General features: G+C 41.7%; 1 protein-coding gene across 1 annotated transcript in view; it reads right to left on the reverse strand.

Annotated features, from left to right (window-relative positions):
- Positions 1 to 428: 428 nt before the first annotated feature.
- The window catches only part of cntn5 (contactin 5), an 86,051-nt gene continuing 61,833 nt past the window's right edge, over positions 429 to 24,646 (reverse strand). Inside the window, exons 11-24 of the mRNA XM_028420126.1 lie at positions 24,390 to 24,519; positions 21,869 to 22,013; positions 17,393 to 17,520; positions 16,827 to 17,002; positions 15,631 to 15,751; positions 13,523 to 13,681; positions 10,580 to 10,729; positions 9,726 to 9,796; positions 2,810 to 3,044; positions 2,601 to 2,710; positions 2,323 to 2,509; positions 2,032 to 2,144; positions 1,011 to 1,179; positions 429 to 564 (exon numbers count right to left, since the gene is read on the reverse strand). Of these exons, the coding sequence (XP_028275927.1) occupies positions 461 to 564; positions 1,011 to 1,179; positions 2,032 to 2,144; positions 2,323 to 2,509; positions 2,601 to 2,710; positions 2,810 to 3,044; positions 9,726 to 9,796; positions 10,580 to 10,729; positions 13,523 to 13,681; positions 15,631 to 15,751; positions 16,827 to 17,002; positions 17,393 to 17,520; positions 21,869 to 22,013; positions 24,390 to 24,519 (1,998 nt within the window). The 3' untranslated portion in view covers positions 429 to 460. The remainder of the gene's footprint in view (positions 565 to 1,010; positions 1,180 to 2,031; positions 2,145 to 2,322; positions 2,510 to 2,600; positions 2,711 to 2,809; positions 3,045 to 9,725; positions 9,797 to 10,579; positions 10,730 to 13,522; positions 13,682 to 15,630; positions 15,752 to 16,826; positions 17,003 to 17,392; positions 17,521 to 21,868; positions 22,014 to 24,389; positions 24,520 to 24,646) is intronic.

Below are 24,646 nucleotides of genomic sequence, written 5' to 3' on the forward strand. Positions count from 1 at the left end.
TTGCTTGTTAGGCAGCCAAGGGGTAAATTGATGCAGATAAGTAATGAAAAGAAACAGGCCGGCTGATCCCTGTATTACTACCACAGCAGCTTTCCAGGAATTGTTCATGCTCTGCGGAGCCGCAGAGCTGTAGGAGTCGCCTGGAAGTGGTAAGATGCCAGTCAATGAGAGGAACACATCATGTAAAAAAAAGGAAGTGATTAAACAAATCTTTCCACAATGTACACTACAGTACAACACTACCGTGATGCTGGAAAGAACTGTGCAACTCAAACATCCAGGACCTCAAACGGAAAACAGGAAACTTAAAAAGGATGAACTCCGCAGAGCCGCCCCCGCCCCTCGGCCGGCCTCGGGCCCCGGTGGGATGAGTAAGGCCAAAGCAAGCAGGCAGTCAGAGGGAATACGGGAGCAGAAGATTGGTGGCTCCCCTCGTGAAAACAAAGATGGCACAGTGGCCTCACCAGGAAGCTGAAGGCACCAGAAGAACCAGGAGCAGTGCTGTCCATGTTAGGCTCTGTGGCAGGCAGTGCACGGAGCACTGGTTGCTTTTTGCTCGGACGCCTAAGAGAAGCCAAGAGATAAGAGGAGAGAGTCAAAACAAATGAAAACAAAGATGCATTCATTTTTAATGCTAAAAATCTGCATTCATCTTTTAACGTTCTCTGGGAGTTTCAGTCTCTTTCCTGAAAAGAAAAAGGACAACAACAATCCACAGTCTGAAAAGGCAGCCTAGTCACACAGAGGGCTGCAAACTTTCAGCTCGTCCTGTTGCTTAGAAGTTAATTGGCTGTGCAGGAGGAGGAAGGTTTGTGTGGGCGAGGTAATTAAAACAGTATTAGCCAAAGAAAACTTGGCTCCAACAACAGCTGCGGTGACTCAATTAAGGGCAGGACTTAAGATGGCTACAAAGGAGAAAACAGCTTGTGCAAAGAGATGCAATTTCAGGTGTCATGTAATGGAGTGTATGATTGAGAGAGGAGGCAACATATCAGAGGAGGAGAGCTTACCGGAGGAGGTGACAACTCGAACCTGGGAGCTGACTGCTCCCTCGCCTCCTTCACTGAGCGCTCGCACCTCGATGATGTAAGTGCCTCCCTCTGGCAGTGAGAGCATGGTGGACGGGTTAATGGTCCTCGTCACCTGGTTGTGGCCTCTGCCCTCTTGTTTGAGTAACACCTGCAGGATGTGTGCACACAACCACTTCAGGCTACACTATATATACACTTCAAAACACACCGGATCATGCTCCAGTAGCTTAGGGTTTAAGCTGCATTTTAGTAAGCTATTCCCTAAATTGTACATTAAGAGTTAGCACATTAATGCTAACTCCAGGCTGGCCTTGTTTCTTTCTCTATAGAAAAGTTCCCTATTGATGGAAACTGTGTGATTAAAATAAAAGACATTAAGGTGTAAAGTCTTTTCTGGCTATTCTGTCCCAAAACAGAAGATATAACACATGACCTGCTGAGAGAGTTTAAATGAGACGACGATACAAACAGCAACAGTGCAAGTCTGAGGGCTCGGCATTAAGTCGTATCAGAGAAAACAAAAATGCAGCTTTTCAAAAACAACAGTTAAAGTTCAAGGCACAATGGTGTGATGTAGCACACAGCTATCTATTTAAAATCACAACTTTGGCAAACATTGATTGCTGAATCGTGTAAGTGTGTGCCGCTGACAAGCAGGCAGACCTCCAACAAAGTTCATTTTGTTCCTGATTTGTTCGCCTGAAAAATGAGTGTTTGGAAAATGTGTAACAAAAAGGTCTAACTAATGCTTAGTTTGGTGACTGTGAGGTGCCAGAATCACACTGAAATGACTTCTTTCAATGGAATCAGGACACAAGTTTCCTAAAGAAGCAGCAACAGCGTGCATGAAAAGTTATTTATCAAACAGAGAGACAGATCTTTTGTATAATGGATCAGTAAACACACAGGAAATGTAATTTGGACCCTGCTTAAATAATACCTCTGGAACATTGTGTTTCTTATGACACAGAACAAACACGATGCATCACTGGGTCATTACCATGTACCCGATGACAGCCGATTCATTGTCTTTTGCCTTCACTGGGTCCCAGCTTAACGACACGTTGTTCCCTTCCTGAATCCACATCAGGCTGGCTGGAGGCTGAGCGGGAGCTGTGCAGAGAACACGACACTCTGAGTGCACGTTCAAACACATTTTAAAACAGCTTCAACCAACTGGGTCAATTACGGCACCTTTTACAAGGGGATTTCGAGTGAAGCTTAACGGGTGGCCTGTATTCCGTATATAGTGTATAATGTATAGTGTGATTAGTGTCGGTGCTGCACTCACGGGCTTTTCTGGTCTTGGCGGTGACAGCAGCACTGGCAGGACCCTGGCCGATGCTGTTGAAGCCTTTCACTGTGATGTGATACAGTGTGTTTCCTTCTAGTCGCGTCAGGACCATGGATGTTTCGTTCTTTACAGTTTGTTGTTTATTCGACGACTCTTCCTGCTCCATGTCCTTCCAGTAGCTGACCTGTTAACATACGGCAGAGACTGAGAAATGATTCCTCTCAAACTCAGGCTTGTACAAAATGATTTCTACATACAAACAATGAATTACAAACCTCATATCCCCTTGGCTTTCCTGGGCCAGGATTGGGCGGTTTCCAAGTCACCCTGATCTCCGAGGAAGAAATACTGCTAGCTCTCACATCAGACGGTGCTTCTCTTGGCTCTGTGGAAAAAGTCAAAATGAAGACAATAAAAAAAAAATGGTGAAAAGTCTTTTCCCCTCTGTACTTTCATATCCATTCAGCCATGAATATGAACTCACCCCCCTCAGCAGAGTGGATGATGACAACTTTGCTGAATGGCCCATCTCCCTTATTGTTGTACACGCCAACTTTCACTTCAAACGGCGTGAGAGGAGGGAAAGTCTCGTCCCTGTATTTGTACATGGTGGAGTCTGCTGACGTCACCATCTTCTCCTTCCAGCCTCTGGTCCCGTTGGCACGAAATGCGACAATGTACCCAAAGCCCTCGCCATTTTGGAACTCCTCCGATACAGGCTGGAAACAAAGGAAGCAAAGCATGAGCTCTGGTGCAAAAAAACATGTTTTATTTCTACGAGTCTCATTTTAAATCCCCCAAAATATAGCATATACTGTAAAAACCTTTACTTTTCAGTGGAGATTTCTCCATGATGTGCATGAGTGCAAAAACAGATTAGCAGAGGCTGTAAAAATGCAAACAGTTGAATATCTAAGCACATGGACACAGGGGGGCAACTGAAGCAACTACATAGGGATGTTCCGATCCGATCACGTGATCAGAAATCGGGCCTGATTACGTGATTTCAGACTCGATCGGAATCGGATGTTACCTCCTGATCAGGACTCGGATATATATTTATTAGGGCTGTCAAAGTTAACGCCTTTAGTGTAGGGGTATGAAATGTCCTAGCTTGGGAAGGCTGAAGTATTTGAAGTTGGCGGCAATGTGTTGCAGGCAGTTTGGAGAAGCAGTGCACATGTGGAAATCCACAGTCAGTGCGAGGCGTTCTGGACGCACACACACGAAGTTTGCTTGCAATAACAGGCAAAGTATTACTATATGGATAATGATATGGACTTGGACTTGAGGGCAAAAAAGCCTGATCGGGACATCCCAAGTTGTAATTTTTGTAACATTAATAATCACAGAAATGTATTTTTCTCCTCTCAGTTTCCTTTTAAAACGTATGTATGACACACATTTGTTGCCATGATTGTGCTGTTTCCATACAGGTGTAGTAACAATGAGCCCACAGGACAGGAGTAGAAAAAACTGCTTGGCATTCAGAGGGTTAAACACTGAATATGCATCATTTGCACATTTTTTCATGTGGACAGTTTCTCCAGCACAGCGACTGAACAACAAAAGACTTTTTCCTGTGCAATAATCCCGGATAACTAGCTTTCAATTTCATACAGTAACCGTCCGCCAGTGTTAATAAAGATGCAGTCAGTCTTGAGTAATGGAAACAAATCATATCTGGCTCAGTTGTGTCCATTATGTAGCTATTTATCTTTGCATGTCTGACAGGAGGGTTTTGGGGACACGGATTGTTATGGGCTGGATTCAGTGATTATCTGTGGTTTTCCTAAAGTGGTGAAACTGGGAACTAACTTCCACAGCTGCTCGGCTGCTTAATCAAATCAAATGCCAATTTTTAAGTGAGCTAAAATGTAATTAAAATATGAGCTGCAGGGATTAAATCTGTGGCTAAATTTAATAAATGACAAACACCTGTACACCTGTTTTTTTGGCAACAAGTCTGCCGCTCCTGCTGTAATGTGCTGATTTGCATAAGCTTCAGAATAATATTATTCCCTGAAGGCATCACCCATATAAACCATCCAGTCTACAGGAGCGACTGGTGTGTGCACGGAGATGTAGTTCAGATTTTATTCAGCAACGACCAATCACCGTGACTGCCTAATTACAACGAGGATCAGTGAAAATGAATTAGCTTCCATCAAAGTTATTATCAGAGCTGGCACTGTGTTTAGAGCGCTGCCAAAGAACACAAGTCTGTAAAGAAAAGCAGCGTGAACAAATGAGCTAGTTAAGTTTAGAAACACTTGCAGGTTTGGGGAAGTGAGACAGTCACATACAAGTGTGGACACAGTGTGAGAGGGCGGATATAACCGAGGTAAGTCTAGCGGATGAAATTGCGGGACCTGCTGGGCTCAGTGACGGTGACTGTGGGGGCATCACTAATGGTCCTCCCCATGGCTTCCCAGGAAAAAAAAGCCGTCTCTCACAGTCGACTCTAATGAGACGGCTGAATGAAGCTGCGGAGACTGTTTAGTCATTCATCCTGCTTAATAACCCTGCCCACCGTGGCCGTCCAGGCTCTGACAACTCTCCACAGATGACTGGAAAGGCAGAACTGCCACACGCTCACATGCCTTGACTGCCAAAAAGGGCTAACATTCCTGCTCCGTCTCCTTTAATATCCATCCCCATTGATCACTGACGGAGCCCTGACGTATTTCCAAAAGCATTTAGCAGAAACAGGAATAAATAGGGCAGAGCTAAAGTGACTTAAAATGCCACGTAAAAAAAAGAAAGTGTGTAAGTGGAGCATGTCAGCACTGTGCTGTGATACTTTGATTAAACCTTACTGATGGGTCAGAATTCTTCTACCCAAACATAATCAGACATGAGACGTCATTCTTGGGGATTTACTTTAATTTTTCACTTTTGATACACTTAATCTGTGTGAAGTGACTTTTCACTCCCGCATCTCATAATTTGCAAATCAGCGGAGAAGACAAGCCTTTTCTGAACTCTGCCTCAGTTAGCCATAGTGCTGCCTTTCATGGTATGAGCTGCACTTTTGATATTATCGCTGAACGAAGCATGTTGAGCATGTAAAACTAGCCGTATCTGGATTTCATGCTGCCTAAATGTGCATTTATTGAAAACTAACAGTGTGTGTGTGTGTGTGTGTGAGGAGTTTAGTTAACTTCAACATTGTCAGTTACTATGGTAACTTCGCTGAACTGTAGGAGTCTGTCTGACAGGGTTTCATTTACATTTCGTCATTCATTTAGCACAGAAGCAACACTCATTTGGATCCTAATGTCTTAAAACAGGACCAGACATTATCGCTGATGTGGTGACGACTTTAGAAACATCAAATCTAATATATAGGTTCTAGCTTTATCATTTAAAAGACGACATTTAAAACAGGCACTGTACTGCTTTAAACAAATATAATGTAACTGAATAAGCTGCAGCTTCGTGCACCACGAGAATTCTGGGTAAGAATTTGTTGCACTTTTTCTCATTGCTTAAGAAGCCTTTATGTCTAACAAGGCACCAATCATGGGCTGTGAGCGGTTTTAAGCATCCCCTGATTGTTCTTTGTCCCATATTATTTACAAGCAGGTTGTGCTACACTGGCCAAGCTAATGACACACTTGAGTTATAAATAGGAAATAGTCTACAACCAAACACCATCCCATCTGGAATGGACATTATCCCCCATAATGTGCCACGGAGGTGCACTTCTCCTGATGTGAAGGTTATCCTCCCAGTGGCAGTTGGGCTCCCATACTTAATAACTACAAGAATAACTGTCAGTTGCCTGCACATCTGTTCACTGCTCCCCAGTTAATATATCCTTCAACTGATCTCAATTGCAAATTCTCAAGCTTTGCTCATAGTCATTCTGTACATGTGCTGCCTTGACTGTGGCTGCGAGCCAAGCTGTCCACTTGAAAATGGTTCACACTAATATCCCCCCCCCCTTTACTTGGTGGGAGATTTATTACATTTCCTACAACCATTGCAGCTCCAGATTACAAACAGATATCCATAAACACCGCTGGATTCGGCGGGAACGACTCAGAAAGTCAAGGTTAATCATCGCTGTGCCTCTCTGGTGGGACTGAATTTGAAATTCACTACATCCTAATCACTTGGCCCGGCTGATGCGGCTTGTGTGTTGTACATGGCCCAGCTGGCCTCCTCTGAGCCTCGTCAGCAACTTTTGCAATTGTGACCAAATGGTGCCCTTTAACCCTAAAGATCCTGGAAGGGTAAACCAATTTTGACACAATAAATTGAGACTCTTTTAAAAAATGCAATGAGGGGCATTGATCTTGAACTATGGCAATGTTGTTAATAATAAAGCAGCATTTAAAGTGGATATTTATTACCGAAAATAAGCATTTTGAAAGCTAACCGCTAAGATACACATGATAGCTTAACACCAGTGTGATCTGGTTACCCTTGTGCGACTAAGCTTTACGGGTCCAGACACAAATAAGTATGTGAGTAAGCACACAGGGTGATGTGGCCCCTGTGTGTGCACCATGATCAAGTTTATTGCATTTTTGATGAACTGAGCTATACTACAGAGCTTTAATACACAATACACAGGACCAATCGACACCCCTGTGTAAGCATGTCCATGTGATGGTAGCAAATATTAATCTATACTGAATGTGCATGCTGTTTTATAAAATACGTGTTTTTTTTTTGTTGGAATAACTAATCATTATTTGTGTTGTCTTGATTTCAACAGTCTATTAAAAAGCACTTTTATTGTATTATTTGCTGCTGTTATTTCTTTATTTCCCCTGCGTGCAATAACGTTTTATTTATATCTTATCATATCTCATGCAGGGCACCTTTCTACAGCATCCACAGTCCTCTCTTTGGTCTTATAGAAAACCATTGTGTCCCAGTGGACTGCAGATTTTCTCTCCAGGTTGTTCCTTTGGTCTTCCTTCATGCTCAAATTCTCCAGTTTAAGAGTCAGAGAGAATCATGCAGACTACTAGAGCAGATGGGTCTCCCATGTCTCCCCTCTGAAATGGAAAAAGGTCACTTTGCCCCTAATGGTGAAAGCTCACCTGAGCCCCTCTCGGCTCAAGGCAACCTCCACCTTTGTGTTATCCCGCTGGATTCAGTGTTGCCTTTTTCTATCAAAGGGTCATGGCTTCCTGGGAGTTCTGTGCATCGCCACCTGGCTTATTTTACCTTTGTCTGTACAGCTGTGAGGCTACCCAGCATGTTTCCCAGTGAGGGCTGCTACAGTAACATTAGCATTTTTTTTTTTTTTTTACCTCAGCACTGAATTCTTTTGCAGTCAGACAGTCACATGGCGATACATTAGAGGCTCTATTTTCAGGAACCTGGTGGCCTTTTCTGTCTGCCAAGAGTGTGCCATGTGCATGCTTTGGTATCACTGTGACCAGCTGCACCTGGCACACCTGGGGCACACTTGAGAAAGTGGTGGGATCAGAAAGAATACATTATCATACATTAAAAGTGGGCAATTTAAGAGTTTCTGACGCTCACAAGACAATTTTTTAATATACGTTCAAAATGCAGAAAATAAAAGAAGGGAAGGGAAGATGCACAAAAACACCTAAAGGAGGTTGTGTGATTTTAGAGAGGTTGATGTGGGACACAAAAACACGGTGGAACAGAGGTATGCTGGCCAACTGACCTGCTTTGAGCAGGTGAGTGGAGACCATGCACCGTGGAAAACACTCTGGTTCTCGGCACAAACATTGCAGTAAGCCATTGAAATTGCTGCACTCTCTGCTGCACCTCACCTCCCAGTGAGACACACAGCAGGACACAAGGATCCCACAAAGGCACAACTAAGAAAACCTCACCTGACCTCAGTGTGTTGCAGCAAAATAATACTTCACAAGTCGGGTTTATGCCTCATGCTGCTACAAAAAAAACTAGCTTTGAGCCTTTTAAGGAAACACAGACTGAAACTAACTTTATCTAACATCCAGCTGGGAGATGTTTTAGACAGCCTTTAGATGAACTTTTCCTGGATGTATAAGAAGCTGTCAAATCTCAGGTGATGTTAGTCTATGTCTAACTCTGTACTTTAAATACTCCCTCAATGCATTAAGTCATTTTCCATTTTAAGAACATCTCCAGACACCCCTCATCATTTCTCACTTGAGCTGCTGGAACTTTTCTCTATGTTTTAATTAGGTCCCACTTTGATGGTTCTGGGAATAGGACAACAAGCAAACGCAGGTCCCTGCTAACACACAACCGCCGAGCTGCAGCTAGTCATCATAGTTCACCTCAAGTGAAAGCAGCTGACTGTAAACTAATGCAATCATCTGTATCACAGTCATTAGACCATTTCCTTTAAGCTTAGAACCGCAAGGATTCCGTCATCAGCCAAGCTTTATCCTTCTTAATTCTGCCTGACAAGTATTCCCAGGCAGCAAAAAGTGAAGGTTTTTAATGAACAGCACAAGCAGCGGCAACCTTGACATGATTATTAAGTCCCATTCACATGCAGGATTTATTACTGTGTGACTGTAAAATTCCTTAGTGAACAATGGAGAGGCTGTGGTTTCAGTGCAGATGTTGTTTTGACTCTTGGATTACATTACTGAACGTCAACCTGCGGCCTCTGGGTGAACGATTCCCTGAACATGCAGATTATCATATTTTTAACTCTGCTAAGTAATATTTTCTCAGATTTAGGTGATAAATATTTATCTGTCGATTCATGTAGATTAAAAAATAATAACTATTATACACCTTTATAACACTGCCAGGGGCTTTATTGAAGGTCGCGAACAGGAGAGGAATCTATTCATAGAAATAATAATATCATAATCTAAAAATCACTGTTAAACTTGTCAAACTTATGCTTGAATCCATCTATGGTGACATCTCTAATCTGTAAATTGACCCAAAAAAGTTTTGACCTTTCCTTATTTTTTTTCCAATAATAGTAGTTTACAAAAAACATAAGTAGTTTGGACAAACACGTTTCAATGAAAATGAAAAAATCTGCAACTACCACCACAACAGGAAGCCATGACAGTGATATGATTGTTGGAACTAACAATATAAACTGTTTGCTTGCATTGATTTCTGATTTATGTTTAAGAATACAGGCCAGTCTCTGCCTCCGTTTCTTTACAAATCATCATTGAAGCCAGTTCTACAGCACATGAAAAGGATCATGTTTTTATTTCTTCACTAAGGGATTTGAACATCTCACAGTTGAAATGTGTTCTTGACATTCTAAGATGAAAAAGAAAGTGAGAGGAGATGAAACAGAAGCTTCCGTTCACGCTTGTTAATTCAACACCAATCTGAGTTTGCTTAACCGAAGCACCGGATCTGCTGTCACATTTGTGAGTTTTTGCAAATGTTGACACACTCACTGCTACAACAGGGAAGTTTGGCAGAAGACCTACCTCCCACGAGATGACCAATTCGTGCCTACGGCCATTTCCTCCACTCACATTCGATGGTGCCACTGATGGGACTGTGTGAAACAGAAAGGTTAACACTGCATGACTGACCAAACTCACTTTAACACATTTTTAAAGAATTGAAAAGAAGACGACACATAAAAAAAAAAGAGAAAGAACTGCAGACAATCTCAATCTGCAATTTTTTACCACATAGAGGAAAATTCAGTTTATCGTGTCATGCTTCTGGTTTCTATAAGTAAAAATAAAAACATTTTAATGAAGTGTTTTAGTGAACAGAAACACTGAGAAGTGCCTTCATTAAGAACCATAGCTGGTCTGTGGAACCCTTTTGTTGACATCTGTATCATATTGTAACTGTAAGGATGGATTGTCTCACAGTGAGGGGATACAGTAATTAGTCTGTTAATTAGGCTGAAGAGATGGAAGAGATTAAATAAGCCACTCCAAAATGACCGCTGACCTTTGTAATTATTGCATTTTATAGAGGGGAAATGAGCGGTTAGTGAAGCAGCACAGTGAATCTCTGCACACCATAAACAGTGTGTTCTGCTGTGTTGTTGCCTGGGGCGCTGAAGGACTGGCTGTTTTAGCAGAAACACTAAATTTGCTGAAATCCATGTGAGCAGCTTATTTTCAACTTCTTCCCCAATTAATACTGAGTAATATCAACAATGGGAGCAGAACATGGCGGTGAAGCGGCGTGCACCAGCTAAGCTGTCTGGCTACGATAAAACTGGAATATTAAATAAGACTGTTCTGAACTGTTTTGGGGCGATGTTTGTCCACATGTGACCTGAATGCTGTGCCCACCGAGCATTGCTTAGAAACTTTACCTGCTTCTTTGGTCCTGACAACTCTTGAGGGTGCGCTGGGATCGCCCGTCCCGATGGCGTTGCTGGCCACCACTCTGAACTCGTATTCCACCCAGGGGTTGAGCTCCACAGCCATGGCTGACTCCATGCTGCCTGTCACGGGGTCTGGGTCTGCAGACAAGAGAGTAGCTTATAGCATGTTCTTTCATTCTTATCCATCAGCCACTCACCACTTTCAGCCATTACGTGTTGAATTAGGCTGATCAGAAGAGCCGATGAGACAACAAAAATGGCTGCACAGACCTGGCAGTTCAACCAATTTACAAGGTCTAGTCCAAAAATACACTCCATGGAGGAGAGTGGCTAAAACATTTCAACTCGCATCAGACATTTGAAGCTTGCTATCACTTAGGAATCCATACCAACCGGTGATCTGCCCCCTCAGCCCTCACATTTGAGCTGCTGCACTCGTATTCTCTCATCTGCTGTATGTAGGAGACACCCACTCAAAAGTGCCAACTCTTAACTTTAAAAGTGTTTGGATCCATATTTTCGAAGGCCATTTAGGACCTCCATGACCTCCAATACAAACTCCCCCCAAAAGAACAATGTAGCTTGCAATAAACCTGCAGTCATAGCCACCAGGAGAGAGTTTTTTATGGCCAAACATTCAGTCATGCAACTGAGCAGACGAGAAATGGCAGAGTGCTGGCAGGGCAGCCCAGTTTAGACCGTAGCCTGCATACATTAAGGATTCACTATGAGACTGACTATGGAGCCTTCATTTGGTAACACTATCTGCAGTGTTTACATCCTGTGCGGAGTTGACTCTTTCACCTCATGTCGGTGGTTTTATTTAAAGTCCAGTATACAGGACAGCAGATCCAGAATCACACAAACATACAGCTGTTCGTCAGCTTCCCTCCAGATTCAACGTGCTTTTGAATATTTTGCACATTTTACTTGGTATATGATGATGTTTTGATGCATAATTAACAGCTTAGAATCGGCTTCAGAGTGCATTTGAAGTATGTACAAGTCATTACACAGGCAGAAGCTGATCAATCAATTCTCTTTAGTTTCTGCAGAACAGAGCCGTATGTACATAATTAAATTACATCCTGAGAGTGGGGGGAAAAAAATGGATTTTAAGAATGCATTTAGAGCAAAATTACAAGAAGTTACACAACTAATCTACTTTCTTCAGAACCTCTATGATCAAGCTTTGTAAATATTGATCCTGCAATAACAAACAAACATTGACTGAAAGCATATCCATGTCACAAATGAAGCAGAGGTCTCTTGAAGCAGCAGAGCTTACGTTCTTATCATCCAAAGCAGCTCACAATGAGACCACTCTGTTGAGCAAGCTGCTCTTCAAACACAGGCTGATAACTCTGTTTGCAAGGAGTAAAAGCCCCAATCCCCTTTATGCTAATCTTTAACAAGTTCAACACTGGCAATATATCACAGGGTCCTAATTGTGCTTTATCGAATTAAAATGTGGTTGAACAGACATGATGTGAGAGGAGTGTATACAAAGTGTGATTTATACATCTGTGGGGATGAATCATTATCGCACCTTAAACTCAGCTATTATTATCACATGGCATATTAAGATGGATTACACAGCATGCTTTGCAGGCCTTCATGCTTTAATGCTAAGTGATGGTAATTGATAGCGAGGAGGGGGGGGGGTTCACTTTTAGGCAGTGAAAGTGCATTTCTGCTAAATGAACATGGATCAGTCCTATAATGTAAGCTCAAAAGGTTAATCTATCGCAATCTGCTGATATGATACAGAATAAGATTCACACGAATGACATTTAATACAGGCTTAAAATACTTTTTTTTTTGCTAAGCTCCTCCGAACGACGGCCAAGGTCGACCATAAAACCCCAGAGAACTCCATTTTAACTTGTGAGAAGAAAGTCTACTTGGGTCCACAGACACAATGTAAGATGTGAGGAGCATTATGAACTTAAGGCAAGACACAAGAAGGGGATCGTTTCATGGCTGCTGGTATAATGATAATAATAACAATACATCGAACTTATATAGCTGGATGTGGGTAAAGCGCCTTGCCCAACGACACACACCAATGACTAGGGCAGAGATCGAACCGCCAACCTTACGATTATTAGACGACCCTGCTCTACCATGAGCCACTGCTGCCCTTCCCACTATGTCCTTTCCTTATTAAACATATAAGTGACTTTCATCAGACGTATATGTTAAAATGTGCAGGTACGAGGTGGTTTTTTGAGGTTTATTTGGAGGGATATTTCTTTTTCTTTCTCATATCTGACATTGAGGTAAGATGCTTTACCTTTCTTCTTGTGGTTTGTTTTGGATTAGGTTATCTTGGTGATATGTTCCACAAATAGTTCTGCTCTGTTTGTATTTTAGCTTGTGCCCACCATGGAGTTAATTCCAGCACACATTTGTAAATACACATTCTTTTACTGTTGTCAGCAAAGGTTTCTTTATCTTTATCTTTGCTGTAAGGAGAAGTTGTGGATTTTTCAGTGGATGATTTTGTAACCTGACCTTTTCAAGGCAGATTCAGTCATTGTGGCAAACTTCTGTGTTATTCTACAGGTCACCAGTTTTAATAGATTACCTTCATAAAAAAAAATCCCAAATTTAATATTTTTTAAAGGTTTCATTATTTGAAATAAGATGGTTGAATACGCAAATTATGTGTTATCTAACCAAAATATGTGCTGATGTGCATGAATAATATAAATGGCCAGATGTCTGTTCTGGATCTTTACTTTCCAGTCATATTAAGGAAGAAAACCACCTCACAGGTCAGAAAGAAAAACATTGTTTTTGCCTGAAGTGTCTAGTTGGGCTGATTCTCCACCTCTGCCATGACTTTGCACAGGATTAAGGCCTTTGTATACGGCCCCACATTACCCTCCTAGATCTAGAGGCTGCAATTTGCTCTGTATTGATTACCTGTTTTGACAGTTTGCCAGCCTAATGAAAATGGGCTGCGGGCCTGTAAATTATAGGTGCTGATAGGGCTGTGGTTATCCAGGCCACATGTCCAGGACAGCGTGGCCGTAGTGTCTGTGATCTCCTCCACTATCACCACCCCTGGGGGTCCTGGAGGACCTGGTGGAAGAATTAAGGAGACACAGATCAAATCACCAGTGCTTCAGACATATCAGGCGGGCGGGGGGGGAGGGGAAACAATCTCTGCTGCACTTTGATTCACTACTGAGCTGTGGTGTAGTGATGTCTTCATTACAGATTGTTATATACACTAATGGATGCAGCCACACAAGCATTAAGATGGATATGCAGCTGTGTGCATATGGTAGCTCCACCAGTTCCCCGTTGTAATCTTTACACAAACAAATAACAGACAAGAACATGACATACTAAACCGAACCAGGATTCGGCTGACACAGATCTGCTGCCAGGGATTTCATGCTGATTAAAGGATACTGAAGCTTTCTTTTTGGGGCTTTTTGGAGGCATTTCGCCTGCTTGTTCTGCTGAGCAAGACTGCATGGTAGGTTTCCTGTGTTTTCAAACAGCTGAACATATGTTTCAGACCTGAAGTGAATGTGATCTGCAAGTGCAGCGGATATCTAAGGACTCTAGGGGGAACAGCTGTAAATGAAAAGTTGGCAGGTGCTACGCACAGTGAAAATCAATGTACTGTGTCCCCAAAAAGTGCCAGTTAGAAGGTTTCACAGGGGCATTTGCATTCTGTGATCAAAACAATTACTGCCATAATGGTCCATTTATGTCTATGCACTCGCACTCCACTCCATTCTGGAGTGCAGGTTCTACTTTTGGCAGTGCCACAGATGATGCTATCAGCTGTAGAATGCTAACAGAATTAGCTGACATCACATCAGGGCAGACGGTGCATGTTGTATTAAACATGTGTGGTGTTAGGGTTAGCGTTACGCTACATGTGTTAGTATGTATAAACAGAACCTGCGACAATAAGCCGGCCTATTCAGTTAACACAACGTCACTGTTCCTTCTGTCCGGGGACAAAAATCATCGCTTATGAAAAAAAAAATGGCTGCGGACAGGAAGTGAGACAGACTGCATCACCGCGCTCAGCTGAAATTACACTGCTGGTGATAATGGTTAATTAACATTAAATATGAATGTGTTGCACTTAATGGACAGTGTGCTAACATTTCAGTGCCTTAAGCATTACAGTAAAAATTAAGATTTTTTTTTGGCTGTACTGATGATATCTTGTACTACAACAGGAGTTACAGTCCAGCCCCTGATTTAGCTCTGCTGGGGGACATTTGTTGTTGTTTCTTGTCTGCCTCTTCACTTGTTACTGTCCAATCAAGTCAAAATACTTTAAAAAGGTGCAGGAAAATGTAAATAAAATTAAATTACTGAATGGATCAAAAAAAACTGCGACCTCATAACACCAACCTGTTACCACCCAGTCAAAAAACAGCCCAGAAACATCATGGACAACAATCATTGCAATTAGAAAATAAATAAATATTAGATTACCAGACCTTCTGTTTAACAGCACGTATTAAACATGTTGGCAGAGTCGACCACCTGTTATGCACATTCACAGTGATAATAATTAGTCAAGATGATCAAGAAGGACGATATAACGTGGATGTAGGGATCGTGTGACTGTTCCCACCAGGAGCAAACCTCTAATGTTCAATGTAATTAACTAACTTCCCAGACGTGCCGCTTTTGTGACAAATTAGGTTAATGGATTCCCTGAGAATGTTATTATAGTTTAAAAAACATGCACAAAATAATCATAATCGTCTCAGAAAGAGGTTTATTACCTTGCATGTTTTATATAGAAGAAGTTTGTTTATTGCACATCTGACCAATAGGGGGTGGGTTTTGGTCAGATGTGCACAGATTAAGGAGACTTTTAAGGTTTGTTAATCTAAAGGCACTCTTGGGTGAGCATCCCTTTGCTACAGTCTTCAGTGTGAAAAAGTTAATTCTGTTCTATGGTTATGGATTAAGTCGGGGAATCAACACCTCCAGTAAAGAGTGTACAAGACGTCACGGTGTACTGGTGCATTGGCAGATAACAGGCTTACCTCGCACAAGAAGTTCAGCTTCTGCAAACACAGTGTCAGCACTGGTCTGTGCCCTGCACCCATACTTCCCAGCATGCTTCAACAAAATGCTCCTAATCATCAGATCCACTGTCGAAGACTGCTGCAATTGGGAGAAGAGAGTATTAAAAAAAAGGTATTAAGTGAGCCTAAATGTGCTTCACACATTCCTTTACATCTTGTACAGGCTCATGAGGCTTGAGAGTTTCCTTTTTAATTCAGGTGCTCGCTCGGTGCTATATTCCACAGCTAGCCGTATTTTCTCTCTGCTGAAATGAGAAACGCCTAAGGCAAGACTGAGAATAATTCAAGGTCTACAGGCAGCTGTTTAGCGCGAAACCTGATTAAAATTACAAACCATGCATCAGTCAGGTTTCTGTGGTGCCTGTAAAGGATTGTCATTGCAAATACTTTCTCCCAGGAGCATGGGCTGCAGCAGAGGACATCAGGACAGATGTGACTTTAACATCTCTGCTGATAAACAGACATGTTCTCCTGCTACTTTGTAGCTATATTCTAAATTTAAGTCATTTTAGTATTGGAATGGGGGCTTAAAATATTAAATTAAGCTTAGTGAAATGGCCAAAATGTATGTCTCAATGTGTTGTACAAACACATGTTCTCTGAACAGCCCTAGCTAGGTAGCATTTTCTTGTTGGCGAGTGATGAAAGTAAAGACGTGTCTGAGAGCACAGATGTTGCTTTGTTGCCTTTAAGACAGCTTATTATTTGTAAAATATTTAGCATAAACTATGTAGCTATAATACTCTAACTATATATTGAATTAATACACAGTAAACCTTCATCAAATGCTGAGCTCCTCTTCCATTTGGGAGCATCAGCATCTTTCTTGCTTGAGGCTCCACCATGCTCCTTGTTTACCTGATTGGCCTGGCACTGATAAGGCTTAATAATCAGAATTATGTCTACTTATTCTGGAAGGGCTTGAAGGTAACTGATATTTATATAATGAAAGGCCTATTTGTCCAAAGAACCATGTGGTTCTGATCTAATCTCATTTTTCGTCAGGACATTGGGACCTAAACTTTTTACCTTTACAGGCAGCGTCAGTCAGTCTCTACGAAAAACTTTTTATTTCCTCATCATTGATAGATATGACCATCACTAAATGACAAACGTACTTTCCGTCTCATATTTTCTCTTACTCTTGCTCTTACTGTTTGGATGTATTCGAAGTGTCCGCCGTCGTGCTGGAAGTTGATGGGTTTCTGGTTGAAGAACCACTGGAAGGCCACATCCAGCGACGTGTCATGTGTCGCCTTGCAGCTCAGCACCACGCTCTCACCCACTGTCACCTCCACTCTGCTCGGGCTAAGCGCCACACGCATGGCCTCTGGAAGCACAAAGCTGCTGCACTGTCACCTCAGGCTAACCCAAAGCTAGCGTCAAGCAGCTGCATTCGAGTGTGACATAAGCGCCAGAGCAATCATGGGAAGCCAACCCTAACTGGGCCAAAAAACACTCACCTTTGTCAGATAAATATCCTGGTTAGCTCTTATCGAGACTGTGTACAGTGCATCTATGAGACAGACTGTTAAAGTGTGCCCTTGTAATATGATTCTTGAACGTGAGAGCCCTTCTTCACGGCTGAGCAAGCACAATAAATTTCCTGGCGCCCGTACAAAGGTGGGGAGGGGGGGAAAAAATGACATTGGGGACTGTTTACTGGTGGCCGACTTGTGCTAATTTGGCAGAAAATAAAGGCCCAGAGGGCATCACTTACCTTTTACCCACAGTATGGCCGTCATCTCTGCCGAGCCCAACTGATTCTCTGCCCGGCACACATAGTTCCCCTCGTCCGCTCGGCTGGAGTTAACAATTTTCAGAGTGTTGTTCCGTAACAACATAATCCTGTAAGAAGGGACAGAAAAATCAATACTCGTATGAGGAACACATTCACGTGAACTACAAGTTCAGGCATGAAGTTATATGTGTGTTATATTTGTGTTGTGTTACAAGAATAGCAATGTTCAACACTGCAGAAGGACTTCTTAAGGACACATAAAGAAGTGAATTTAAGAACACTGTTTGTATTTACTGTGTCTAACTCAACAATTTAAATGTGTTAATGTATCTGATTTGCAGATACCACTAAGCAGCCCTACCTAGCACCGGCTTAAACACAGATGCTTTTAAAGATACAATTTAAGGACAAATAATAGGGGGCACTGAGGTTTTGATGTCAGGGAACATGCCTTTCAACGTCAGGAGGACAAAGCTGCGTTCTATCCGATCCTGTGCCTTTTTAAAAAAGAACAAACAAGGCTGCAATTTGAGTAATTGTGGTATAATTTAAAATTCATTAAAGGAAGATTTCAGTGCGACTTCAAAAAGCGTGTTAGGATTCTGTGTTTGTACGCATCAATATTTCCATAAATGTAAATAAACCCTTGGTATAGCGCGCCGCCGTGCTTATAAATCGACCTGACAAACACTAAATGCTGCTGCATTCGATGAATCTAAAGCCAAACAAAAAAAAAAAAAGAAGAAAAATACTGTCAAATGCTGATATGCGTCTCACTGAGCCGTCCTCCTGGGAAACACAAGTGTAATAGAGAGGAAAAATAAACTGCCAAACACCACGTCTGCATTCACAAGTGGCCCCCCCTCATCCAGCTGAAGGACACAAGATATTTTTTTTGGTATTAACATTTCACTCAAGACTTGTAAATAACAGCTGGAGAGTTAAGTGCTTGACATAAGATAGTATAGAATGTAACCAAGCCTGGGAGCAGGTGTGCCAGCAGATGGCTATAGAGCAGGAATTACATTCAAAGGATGGTATAGTGATCATGCTGAGCGTCTGTTCTCAGCGTCCTGTCCAATGTGTAACAATACATATTAATATCACGTTTGATTTTAACACGGCCAGCAGAGCTGCGGATGAATATTTACAAAGCTATTATCATGTTTTTGGCATTTTTTTTTTTGACAGACAGGAAACATGAGGTGACATGAGGAGGGGTATGATATACACAGGTCCCTGACTGGAATCACATCAGGGAGGCTGCAGTTAAATGAGGCGCTCCCACAAAGTTATTTTTTTATTAGAAAATCAATTTTGCCCTAAATAAAACAATTGGAAAGACGGTGGGTGTGAGGCCTGCTTTGTCTTTTAATTGAATTTATATTGTTTGACATTTAAATTTACGACACTAAGCTCCTTCATCACGGCCGATGTGATTGAAATTGGCAGAGAGAAAGTCGTGAGGGCGTGACAAAAACCTCGCCACACGCAGACAGATCTGCAACCAGGAGACATTTTTCAAATTAGGGAGGAAATTCACATCGGGCAAGGACACCGAAGCAGAAAGGACAGGATAGGGATAGGGGGACCTGCTGGGTGTAGAGAACATGCAAATCAATTCAACCTTTGGAAATTTAAAAGAAATATTAGAAGATCGGAGCAAAACAAAACACATTTTACTTTGTGAAATGAGGTTTCTGAGGTGAAATGTAACAGAGCACAACTTCTCATTTACATGTGTAATCAGTGACATGTAATGCATTTCAAACATTCTGCATTGTTTTAACGACGCTGAATGATGCACTTACTGACTGACTCTCCAACAAAGAGTCAGTCAGTAGATTTCAAATGAGTCTGCCACGTACTTTCAAACTAATGGGATTAATACTTTCTATTTAAGAGACAAAAGCCCTGAACATTAGCGGAAATCCATGTTAATTACAAACCTTCATTAAGTCAGCACAGCTGTCAATGCCAGATAAACGTGGAGCTGTTTCGATTCCTGCCCTCTTCTTCCAAGAATAGAACGTTCATTCTATCCATAAACACTTCGCTATAGGTAGTGGCAGAAAATCCTTGCAGGAGTCACCCTGGCCGGGACCTGAAAGCACGGCGCTCCACGTCTTTATTTCCCCCTTTTGCTCAGATAGAAATCAACCTTTCACAAGGTTGATCTCAATTTGAAGAGTGACTCCTCTAAACATAGCGTTATCCCCTTCATTAACTCACTATAGCACTCCTGAGTTACAATAGAGGGTCACAATCTAATGAGATTTGAGTTTGAGATTATAAAATCACTGTAAAATAGCAGCTTGAGAGGAATCATTGAGATTATGAGGGAAATGATCCACATACATGTTAATGCCAGCACTTAACAGTGAATGATGAATTACACTTGAGGGGGGGAGATTACCTGACAGCTTTGCCAATATTTTTGTTAACAATTTCAGTGTCTCTTAAGACGACTTTATTTAAAGTTGGACAAAAACCAGATCAAGGCATTGTACAAGTCTCTCTGCAGAGTTTGCCAGCAGCACTGAAAAATAGATTTAGAAGAGTTTGACAAATACCTCAAAGGCTTTATCTGATCCAGGCCTACCAGGGTCATTAATCACAATTTTAGGGCAACACACTCCCCACCCATCCATCAGTTCCACTAAAGGAAATCTGAAATTACTTCTAAGAGCTATTTTTTTTTTCTTTTAATGGGAAAAAAAATAAATTGCACATTTCCATCAACCCTTGAAATTACCATGTTCATCTAATTCCTGAATGCCCTGCTTCCATTCACCTGTTAGAGGCATGAAGAGCTGTCGCTGCCACACACTGAGGATCTGATTATCAACTCGCTGCCCGTGCTGTGAGGCTGCTGAACAGACTGCAGCGTCTTGGCTGATAAACAGAGGTCTCATTCTCTCAAGTCAAAAACTTGGGATGCTCAGCGGCGACTGATAATTCGAGCGACGTCGCTCAGCGTGATTGATGGACCCTTGCCCCTGCTCAGCTCCCTCCAGGTGCAACCGAGAGATGCTTCTCATAAAAGATGATGCATCAAACTGCATGTGAATTCCAAATGCAATTGTGTGGTCTAAATTGTCAGCATCCTTGAGAAGGAAGGAAGGGGAGGGGAGGGGGGGGGTTTGAGGATGAGTCTCCTGAGCTTTGCCAGCACCTAAGGTGTTTTATTTTAGCAGTGACACTTAATTTCGGTTACAGTAATGAAACTGTGATGTGTTACAACAAGACATGTATACAATTCCTCCCGGGCCTGAGCTGAAATGATACCAGCTGACTTCATGCCATAAAACTATGATGAATAACAATACAAAGATATCGAGAGAGACAAACTTTTCATGACTTCATACATATTTTACAGGGCAATTAACTTTCTCTCATAATAAACAGCAGAGAAGGGGGAAAAAAAAATCAGATACTATTACAACAAAGAGCTCCAGCATCGCGACTCAGCCACTTGTGAGAAAATGTACACAGTCTATCCCGGAGAAATTAATCTTTCCTCAAAATCATTTCATTACAGGCACTAAAATACATCCTCCAACACACTGTTATTTTAGATGTGCATAAAAACCTCTACATTCCCACACTCTCTCTGGCTTTCCAGTTTTACAACTTGTACCAATAAGCACCAGGCTGAGCTATATAAGGATATATTGTGCAAATGTTAAACAGTACAGAAACGTTACACTATTTATGTTCACTCTCAGCCTTTAATGTGAGCTTCTGCATCACTGTACTGGTAGAAAGGCAGCTTTGGTACTAGGAGTATGGAGGAGAAAGAAAAAAGAAAGAAGAAGAAGAAGAAGAAGAAGAAAGCCAGCGTTTAGGGAAAGAATAGAGTCTAAAAAACACAAACCTCGACCAGTCCTATCAATAATTCACAGAGGAGAACGCACAACTAGGGGGTGAGGAACTTTCAAAGCAGTAGCAGTTAACGTGTCAGCAAGCCTGTATTTGTGGTGTGGCCAGAAGTAAATAACCTAAAGCCAGGCAAGTTTGATTCATGTGAATTTACATTATGAAAATAGCCACAAATGTTTAAACAGAATGTGAGGCTTCTTCTCATGGCAGCGGGATGACAGATGTTGCTGCACTTAAGTCTTTGAGTCGTTTAGACTGCACAGATGCTGGCTAGCTAGAACCTTTAGCCGACCCATGATACCGCATATATATTTAATTTTTCACTTTCATTTATAAACGTTTCCACTGTAAATTCACTGTGTGTGTTGTTGTTATGGTGAGTTTCAATACAATGACCTTAACACAAAGCGTGGACACAGGTGCAAGCTTTTCGTACTAACATGACCTTGAGCAGCACCATCAGCTGCATGTAAAAGGATCTTTTTCTGACACTGCGTTTTTAATCATTTCATATACTCTAATACATATATCTAACAAACAATAATATGATAGTGGAACACAGGTCTGCCGTACCTTTTATTCGGCTGTATCCTCCGGTCTCCTCTCCTCCAGATTATCCGTGGTTTGGGAGACGCCCTCGGTTTGCATTCTAGTGATACATCTTTTCCAAGTGTGGCTATGACCCGTATTGGATTGGGCACAAAGACAGGGGCTGACGCTGTGTGAAGCATCGAAAAATAAATTAGTACAGTACTAGATTTTATCAGACATTATGCTCAATAAATAAAAACTAGATTATTGTACATTGCTAAGGTTTAATGGGAAAATCTACTTTCATAAATGTTTGTTTTTTCTCACTAAATAAAATAAAAAAACGTTGCCACCAAATAGCACACGAGCTAAATAAATGATGGCAACTCAGATAAGATTCTGTTTAATCTCCCTGCAACATGACCCGTTTATGTGACGTAATTTTTCTATTGAAAAAACAAGAAAGATGAGCAATAGAGTTTTAATCACTGTGTGGTTGGTGGCAGCAGCAGGAATAATGACTGTAAACATAGTACTTATGTTTACAATCATACAGTCATTATTACCAAAATGCTGGAGGGGCTCAACTGTCACATAATGACTAAAAACACCACTTAATTACAAATACGTCCTAAATAGGACTTTGAGTATTATAATGTGTGCTATTAATCTATTCTTAAATATTATTTAATATGCTGTAAAAACATGCAGCACATTTTATTCAGTCTCCAGTTCCAGCATTGTGTTTTCACAGCCTAATTACTAAATGACTGTCATGTTAATGTTGACATGGTTGGATGATTTGTACTGCTGTTTTTAACCCATATTTAACCAGGATGCCTGAGTGAATAATAAACACGCAACATAAACATTTCCATCAATTATGGCTCGCTCAAGAGGATGAATTAAGCAGTAATGGGCTAAATAAGGCTTCAGGCAATAAGGTTGATGTGGCACTGCTTGGTACGCAGCTGCATTACACATCAAGGCCATCTACGGGCTGCAGGGCTGTGTCAACTGTGATTATTCAAATCATGAATGACGGTTCATAGGTGACATTACACACAATGACAATTCAATCCCATCTGTAGCTACAGGCTGACCCCTCTCCCTGCAACACTTGGGTCTTTGAGCCTGAGTAGTTGCCCGAGTGGGCAGAGGTCCCTGCAGACACGGGGAGTAGCAGAAAACAGAGCAGTTGCTGTGTGTATTTGTTTTAATCAAAATAAGAGCAGGCCTGCAGCTGGTGGCAGCACTACCCGTATTGCTTCACCCGCCACCCTCCCAGAAGAGCTGGATCTGGGACAAGATCACAGACGTGAGGGCAGCCGCTGCCCCCCATACAGCCTCCGGTGATCGCTCATCTGCAGGCTGTTATTAGTCATGTAATCTGTCCTGATAGTGTTTGCTTGTGGACATCTCCACAGAGCACAGGTCACTGGGAAGATGTGCCTGGGGGGTATCGTTATGAAAACATTCGTCAACAGCTACAAGGAAGGCAAAAAAAAAAAACAAAAAGCCTCATCGTCGGCTCAGACAAAGCTTAATAAAATCTATAAATTCTGACTCTTGCAGACAACACCTTAAGTTTAAATCTGCAGTATTTTTCAACTTTTCATCTGCAACAAGATTTTCAAAATGCCAAAGATTTCCCTTGGAAAAAGGGCAAGCCGTGCAGACAGTAAATCAAACTGTCCCTGAGGGATACATGAAAGGGGAATGGGTGTCACCAGATGTGTCCCTGTATAGAAGATGACAAGGAGAAAATAGTGCATCAACACACAACGCTGGACAGCTATTTGGTATGACTCTTGTGTTTTCAGCCTGAGGCATTATGGGTGAGGAGCACGGTTCCCGTAGCTTTTAATGTCATTAAATTTCCAAGTACATATGAGGCAGGTTTTACCATGTACCAAAAAAAAAAACACAAGACACAAATCCTCATTTTAAAATGACCCTGAAAATGTAAAATTACTGAAGATTACAGCTGATTATTACATGATAATAGCAACTAGCGCCTAATAAAAGCTGGATGAAAGTCAAGTCCGAGGTGGAGGTTTGTTTTGGCTGAGTTAAAAAAAAAAGATTGTATTGTTGACCGTGCTTTGATGACAAACGATAGAGCTGAGATAAGACCGAATGGAGTCATTAAACTCCATCAAAGGAACCATTGATGTCTCTCTCCTTGTGTTTGCTCCCATTAGTACAAATCTATACCTACAACTCATTGCTTTTCATTCTCCCAGAGAATAATGTGGAACTGTTCCAGACTCTCTCCTGAACTTGATATGGGCAGACACCTCATTGAATATAACCATAACGGTCCTCCATTTATTCATGCTGTCCATTGCCTGGGTTAAATCGGGGGACCATTGATTGGCAATCAGCACATCTCACAGTTCAGCGTTCCCCACTTGCATTTCAATCTCCCTTACCTATCATCCGCTTGCTTATTCAGATGTAAGCGCTCGACCTGCAATTTGGTTCTCTACAGAGCATCGAGAAAAATGCAGAAAGGAATAACAACCTTCACTTTATTAGCATGTTTTGTCTTTTTTTTTACCTAAAATCTTCAGTTCAGCATTCGAGTAGATGGCTCCATATTTATTTTCTGCAACACACTGGTACATTCCAGAGTCCGCCTGCTGCACTTTGTGAACGGTCAGCTCCCCGTTTACTATTTCAATTCGACTCTGTACAAAGAAAAAAAAAAAAAGGCATTATGTCTGAATATGGACATATTTTACACAATAATACTGCATACATTCATATGGTGATTGTGTGTTCATGGTATATTCAGCAAAGAAGAAGGGTATTGTG

Source organism: Parambassis ranga, chromosome 13 (assembly GCF_900634625.1).
Source record: "Parambassis ranga chromosome 13, fParRan2.1, whole genome shotgun sequence".
Lineage (NCBI taxonomy): Eukaryota > Metazoa > Chordata > Actinopteri > Ambassidae > Parambassis > Parambassis ranga.